The sequence below is a fragment of the Babylonia areolata genome, chromosome 15, assembly GCF_041734735.1.
Source record: "Babylonia areolata isolate BAREFJ2019XMU chromosome 15, ASM4173473v1, whole genome shotgun sequence".
NCBI lineage: Eukaryota > Metazoa > Mollusca > Gastropoda > Neogastropoda > Buccinidae > Babylonia > Babylonia areolata.
In genome coordinates this window covers 25,924,392-25,932,021 of record NC_134890.1, presented here as the reverse complement: position 1 = coordinate 25,932,021, position 7,630 = coordinate 25,924,392, and the positions used below count along the sequence as shown (strand labels likewise).

The window sequence follows — 7,630 nt, the reverse complement described above, 5'->3', positions numbered from 1 at the left end:
TCTTCGTCTTCGTCGTCACTGCTCTTCGTCTTAGGCGTCACTGTTCGTGTTCGTCGTCGCTGTTCTTCGTGTTCGTCGTCACTGTTCTTCGTGTTCGTCGTCGCCGTTCTTCGTGTTCGTCGTCGCCGTTCTTCGTGTTCGTCGTCGCTGTTCTTCGTCGTCGTCACTTACTGTTCGTCGTCGTCGTCACGACAGCATTAACGTTGTGCTTGTTTCCTTATCTTAAAGCTCTGTTTTTTGTTGTGTGTGTGGGTTTTTTGTGTGTGTGTGTGTTATATTTATCCATTGTTATTTAAGTGTTGTTGCAGCTGGGGTTGTGGTTATTGTTTGTGGGCAAGCTAGGCTGTGTGATTAAACAAATGTATGTGAACCCCGGATTGTTGTAGTCTGTGTTTGTGTTGTCTGGGTGTTAGTGCTGGGCTGGGTGGGGGTTTCTAGTCCGCTCTCTTATAGAGCGTGACAATTTGGTGGAGATGCGGGGTACGTTAGGTTAGAGTGGGAGGGGGTTGGGTGTAATCGTTTTGTCTGTTACCTGTGTACATATGATATCTGATTAAAATTATGCTGTGTCACTGGAAGAATGTTTGGGTGAGGTTAAGATAGACACCTTACCTGTTCAAAAAGTTAGCTGTTGTTCAGGCACTTGATTTCGGCTGTTGATTTTTGCCGAGTTTGGTTTGCCTTTCTCGCATTCTGCGAGGGAAAAAAAAAAAACAGAAAAAAAGGGGGAAAAAAATGCCCACTCGGCGACAAACGGCTGCGGCCGTCACTCCCGGGTCAAAGTCCCAGATGGATACGTCGAGTACCTCTACTCCTTCTCAGATAGATAAGTCAGGTTTGTCTGGATGGATACGGGGTCAACTAAAAGAGGATGACCCAGGTAGTCTATCTGATGATGGAAGGAAAGGGGACACTGTTCCTCTATCTCACCAGGATCCTTACACAAAATTCAAAGCCATGGGTGCTGACATGGGTTTGACTGGTGAGGCCCTTGCACGGTTTGTGGTCGATGCTGCTGCTAAGGAGGAAGATCGCGCAAATAGGGAGGAAGAGCGCCGTTACAGGCGCTGGAGGGATGACAGGGAGGATGAATATAGGGAAGAGGAAAGACGGTATAGGGAGAAGAGGGATGAGGAGGATAGGCAGCGGTTTGAAAGGAAGATGGAATTAAAGCAAGAAGAGGTCGAGGCTCAAATGGGCCAACCGTTTTCCCTTGCTCCTTACGATGGGAAGGGTGACTTCGACGACTTCCTGACCCATTTTGAGAGGGTAGCGCTTCTCAATAAGTGGAAGCCAAGTTCATGGGCAGCTCGCTTGGTAACCTTGTTACAAGGTCGAGCTAGGGACGCTTGTCTGCGAGTGCCTCCGGAGAGACTTCATGACTATGAGTCATTGGAAGCTGCTTTACTCCGCGAGTTTCGGCTAGATGCCCATGCATACTGCAAGCGTTTCCGATCGATGCGGAAGCTTGCAGAAGAGACCTTTATCCAATTTCTGGAAAGGCTTAAGGTCTGTCTGTCTCGCTGGTGCACAGCTGCCGGTCGCGATTACGACAGTGCTGAGGACTTAAGGGACTTGTTCCTTCAGGAACAGTTCCTAGCTACCCTTAACCCTGACCTCGTCAGTGAGGTTAAGCGTGAGGAACCAGATAGGGTGGAGGAGGTAGCACGCATTACCTCGAAGGTTGTCGGTGCCAGGAGAGCGGGACGGATGGCTGAGAGTGAGGCACGAGCCTCCAGGAAATCCAGAGATCATGGTCTTGGTGCCAAACCTCATGCAGAGCAAAAGGCCGCATCTCTGGGACAAAGTAGTTCCGCTCTTAGCGACAGCTCAAGGGGAGTTGAGAGAACTAGAGGAGTTACCTGTTTCCTCTGCGGGAAACTTGGACATGTGGCCAAAGAGTGCCGCCAGCGGAAGAAGGTTTCCCTAATTGCACAGCCGAGCTTTCTGCAGCAGGGTTCCCATTCCCCACCTCCATCTCTTTGCGTTAACTGTGCTGCAAAGCAGTACTCGCCACGATGTGAGGCTTTCGTCAACGGGGTTTCAGTCCCGGCTTTGCGAGACACCGGAGCTCACATGGTTGTCGTTGCACGCCATCTGGTCAGTCCAGATTCTTTCACTGGAGCGACTGTCCGTGTGGTGCTGGCCGAATCAAGATGCACCTCTGTCCTACCCATCGCCAGAGTAGATTTCCAGTCTCCTTTCGTGGAAGGCAGGCTAGACGTGGCTGTAATGGAGGCTCCTGTGGAAGAGGTCCTTATTGGCAATACTGCCTGGCGCGAGAATGGCACTTCAGTGCCCGTGCCAGTTTACTCAGACGCCAGTCTTGTGGGTGCTGTGGAGACGCGGGCCCAAGCAGCTGCCAGGGCTAAAGAGTTACCTCCCTTGCCTGTCAAGGACTTCCAGATCCATGTGTCTAGACAGGACCTAGAGCATCAGCAGGATAGCGATCCTGACCTGTGTCAGGCTCGGGAGCTGGCTGTGTCTAAAGCCGTCAAAAAGACACGATCTGGAGAGGTCATGTACTTCAGGAAGCAGGGAATACTGATGCGGCGTTTCAAGGACCATCGGGGGGAAGCAACCCAAATCTGTGTTCCTAAGGAACTGCGTTCCACAGTGTTGCTTCTTGCCCATGAAGCCCCCATGTCGGGTCATCTTGGGGTTAAGCGCACGCAGGGAAGAGTTTTCCCACATTTCTACTGGCCTGGCATGTGTGCTGACATTCGGCGTTTCGTCCGTTCTTGTGACAGATGCCAGAAGACGGTAGCTAAGGGTCGAGTCCCGAAAGTGCCACTCGTCAAGATGCCCCTCATTTCAGAGCCCTTCAGTCGTGTAGCTGTCGACATTGTAGGACCTATATCCCCTTCATCTGAGTCTGGCAACAGGTACATTTTAACAATGGTCGACTATGCGACCAGGTACCCAGAAGCTGTCGCTCTCAAACACGTTTCGGCTGAAACTGTGGCTGAGGCGTTGTTCACCATGTGGACACGAACAGGTGTTCCTGCTGAGGTTTTGACTGATCGTGGTTCTCAGTTCACAGGCAGTGTCATGCAGGAAGTCTATCGCCTTCTGTCTGTGCGGGGCTTGACCACAACCCCCTACCACGCTCAGTGCAACGGGTTGGTGGAGCGTTTTAACGCTACTTTGAAGGCAATGCTGCGGAGACTATCGCACGAGAAACCTCGAGCCTGGGACCGCTGGATTCCCGCTCTGTTATTTGCCTACAGAGAAGTTCCCCAGGAGAGCACTGGCTACTCGCCTTTCGAGCTGCTCTATGGGAGGACAGTACGGGGTCCCATGCAGATCCTCAGAGAACACTGGCTCCACCCTGAGAGGCCAGAAATTCAGACTGCTGCTGAATACGTGGTAGAACTGCGAAACAGAATCGCAGAGTCCTGTACCATTGCTCAGCAAAACCTCGAAAGGGCCTCAAGGCGGTACAAGGGTTATTTTGACGCCAAAGCAAAGCAAAGACAGTTCGCTGAGGGGAGCAAAGTACTTCTCCTTCGCCCCACCAAACAGAACAAACTGGAACTTGAATGGCAGGGTCCATACACTGTTCTGCGTCGTGTGGGCATCGCAGATTATTGTGTTCAGATTGGCGATAAAGAAAAGCTGTACCACGCCAATCTGCTGAAAGAATACATTGAGCGTACTCCTCGAGGGACTGTGGCTCTGGCTGTGATTGAAGACCCAGAGGTCTGGGAAGGAACGAGGACAGTGGAACGCGACATTCCACTCATGCCCCTGGAGGCAACTGAAGGTCCGGAGGATGTTGTGCTGGCCGCTGATAACTCCTCACTGAAAGAGGCCATTCGTGAAATGACTCGAGGGTTTAGGGACGTTCTCACTGACTTGCCTGCCTGTACGAACCTCGAGACATGCACGCTCAACCTCACCTCCGACACCCCTATTAGGGCTAAGCAGTATCCACTGCCCTACTCCCAACGTGAGACGATTCAAGAGGAGGTCCAACAAATGTTGAAGATAGGCGTGATAGAGCCATCCTCGTCCCCATACTCCTCTCCTATCGTCCTCGTAAAGAAGAAAGATGGAAAGGTACGGTTTTGCGTCGATTTCCGTCGCATCAATAAGATAACCGTGTTTGATGCTGAACCAATGCCAGATGTAGAGGCACTGTTTTCCCGGTTATCAGGGAAAAAGGTGTTCTCGAAGCTAGACCTTTCAAAGGGGTACTGGCAGATCCCCATGGCGGAAGCTGATCGCCCTAAAACAGCTTTCACTACTCCTCAGGGACACTTCCAGTGGTGTGTAATGCCGTTTGGCCTCAAAACTGCTGGCGCAGTATTTTCCCGCATGATGCGGAAGTTAGTACTGCCTCTCAACAGCCCGGACGTGGACAACTTCATGGACGATGTTCTCATCTCCTCCGCTGATGAAACACGGCATCTAAGGCTCTTACGCAGCGTGTTTTCCCGGTTGCGTGATTGCAAACTGACAGCACGGCCCTCCAAATGTTTTCTCGGCCACAGGGAGTTAGACTATCTGGGTCACCATGTGGGTGCTGGGAAAATTTGGCCAGATGCAGAAAAAATGGAGAAGATCCGAGAATCACCTCGTCCCTGTACGAAACGACAGCTCCGAGGGTTTCTGGGCCTCGTGGGGTTCTACAGGAGGTTCGTTCCTCAGTTTGCGGAAATCGCTCTTCCCTTGACTGAGAAAACCAAGAGCAAGGAGCCAAACAAAGTTATCTGGGATGAGTACTGTGAGAGAGCTTTTCTGCAGCTCAAACAAATCCTCTGCAGTAGGCCAGTTTGCTGTCTCCCCGATCTGTCCAAGCCTTTCATACTGCGGACTGACGCTTCGAACGTGGGGTTGGGAGCTCTTCTGCTCCAAGATCAAGGTATGGGTGCTCAACCAGTGGCGTGTGCCAGTAAGAAATTGAGCCCAGCCGAACGCAATTACCCCACAATTGAAAAGGAATGCCTGGCTCTTGTGTGGGGTATTCAGAGGTTTGAACCCTACCTCTACGGGAAGGAGTTTGTCGTCCAGGTGGACCATGCACCGCTGCAATATCTAGACAGGGCCAAAACGGTCAGCGGCAGACTGACGCGCTGGGCTCTACAGTTGCAGCCTTTCTCGTTCAGGGTGCAAGCCATTTCTGGCAAAGAAAACGTTGGTGCTGACTTCCTCAGTCGTCTGCCAGAGTTGGATGAAATATGATCTGAATACGGCCCAGTTTGAGTGTTAACACCTGAATGAGGCAGCTGTATACTGGCCATGTGTATCGATCTTTTAGTACCACTAATTAGTTGGTAAGGTTGGCAATTCTATAATTTGCAATTCATCCTGTTATTCCAGACTTCATAGTTTTGATGTTGTTGTTGTTGTTGTTTTCGCCTTTTCCTTACATTTAGTTTCAGGAGGGCAGTGCCTTGGCATATGTCTCTGTTTGAGAAGACATTGTGGATGATACGGCGGTGGGAATGTGTGTAATTGTGTTTGTCATTCTGTGTGACATGGTTATAATTAAGTTTCAATCTTCGTTTGAACTTGTGAGGGGGGCTGTTGTCACATCTCATGACAAATAAGTGCTCAACCCCCTCGTTCACCCACCCCATCTAGCTAGAGAGCAGTGTGGGTTGTGCGGTTGGCACGAGATTTTCAGTCTGTCTCGGTCTCAGTTCAGGCTGTCACTGAACTGAGATCAGCCTCTTCCTTGCTAACAAATGACAAGATTCTGGGCTTTTCGCCCGCGACTGTCAGAGGAGGCAGCCGTGCCAGTCTTTGGCTCTCTTCAGGGCTGTTTGCCCGTCTGGACGCTCGTAGTGGGGATCAGTTTCCTCCGAGTGGTCGTGGTCTCTGTGTGCTCTGTGTGAACTTCCAGCTTTGGGGTAGTGGTACCTCTCTGGAAGGTAAGAGGAGACTGTAAAGACAGTCCTAACCTGTGTTCTGTCTGTTTGTCTTGTGTTCATGTCCGTGAATGAGAGAGAGAGAGAGAGAGAGAGAGAGAGAGAGAGAGAGAGAGAATATTTAAGTAAATATAATACTTTGCTCTTTTATGTGCATTTATAGGATGCGTATGCATTTTTAGACATAAATTTTATAAGAATGTGATAAAATATTTGTTACGTGTATTAAAGGGTTCAACCGTAAAATCTAGATTTAAGTTTTCCTTGTGAACCCTTTCAGTTATTAGTTCTATTAATGAGTGTGTATGTGTGTCACTGTATTATATATGATACATAAGCTAGAATATTCCAAACTACCCCCTTATCCTTTTCCGTTATCCTTGCTCTTGGGTGTGGTTGTTGTCAGCCTTTTAAACTTCCGAAATAGCGCAGCTGAGTAAAATTGATCTATTCTGTAGCCCATGTGTTGATCAGGGAGGGGTTAAACTGAAATTTTGTAAGATTTGTTTTCTTTACGAATTCTGGGCTGGGTACATTTAAGTTGTTTAATTGGGGTTGTCCAAAAGTGAATCCTACCAGTGGATAATAGGCTATTACAGTGGTTTCAGCATTCCCACTTTCGTGTTTATCCACGGACTTCCCTACTCTTCCACTGACCCTCCACTGTCTCCCCGGGAACCCCTCTGCCTGCCTTTGCCTTTCTTGGTCCAGGCCTCCGTTGGCTGCTGCCGCCTGCCGCTGGCTTCCGTCGCCAGCGTTCTCTGGCCTGGCGCTCAGCTGTCTGGGTGTTCTGCTCTTCGTCTTCGTCGTCACTGCTCTTCGTCTTAGGCGTCACTGTTCGTGTTCGTCGTCGCTGTTCTTCGTGTTCGTCGTCACTGTTCTTCGTGTTCGTCGTCGCCGTTCTTCGTGTTCGTCGTCGCCGTTCTTCGTGTTCGTCGTCGCTGTTCTTCGTCGTCGTCACTTACTGTTCGTCGTCGTCGTCACGACAGCATTAACGTTGTGCTTGTTTCCTTATCTTAAAGCTCTGTTTTTTGTTGTGTGTGTGGGTTTTTTGTGTGTGTGTGTGTTATATTTATCCATTGTTATTTAAGTGTTGTTGCAGCTGGGGTTGTGGTTATTGTTTGTGGGCAAGCTAGGCTGTGTGATTAAACAAATGTATGTGAACCCCGGATTGTTGTAGTCTGTGTTTGTGTTGTCTGGGTGTTAGTGCTGGGCTGGGTGGGGGTTTCTAGTCCGCTCTCTTATAGAGCGTGACAACGATATGACACGACATGACATGACACAACACAACACAACACGACACTACACTACACTACACTACACTACACTACACTACACTACACGACACTACACGACACGACACGACACGACACGACACGACACGACACGACACGGCACGACACGGCACGACATGACACAACACAACACAACACAACACGACACGACACGACACGACACGACACGACACGACAACGACACGACACTGTTGGCCGGTCAGTCAGTGTTGAGGTGACCACAGGGTTCTGAGTCATCGCCCCTTGGTGGTCACTGAGCGGCCACTTCAGTGGTCAGTGTCGGCTGTGGGGAGTATTCAAAAAAGCGGATTATTATTATTATTATTATTATTATTATTATTATTATTTTAACGAAAGGAAGAAAGAATATATGAAAGATAGAAAGAAAGAATGAAGAAGAATGAGGAGGAGGAGTTTAATTATAACAATGACAATAAACAATAAAAACAACGACAATTA

General features: G+C 49.5%; 1 protein-coding gene across 1 annotated transcript; it reads left to right on the top strand.

Moving 5' to 3' along the window:
- The first annotated feature begins 957 nt into the window (after positions 1–957).
- LOC143290315 (uncharacterized) lies at positions 958–5,187 on the top strand. The gene has a single exon (XM_076599669.1). It carries the CDS (start codon positions 958–960, stop codon positions 5,185–5,187), a length of 4,230 nt encoding a protein of 1,409 aa, XP_076455784.1.
- Positions 5,188–7,630: the final 2,443 nt, after the last annotated feature.

Bases quoted from the DNA above. Each gene is read 5' to 3' on its own strand.
- LOC143290315 (XM_076599669.1), top strand. From the start codon at position 958: ATGGGTGCTGACATGGGTTTGACTGGTGAGGCCCTTGCACGGTTTGTG.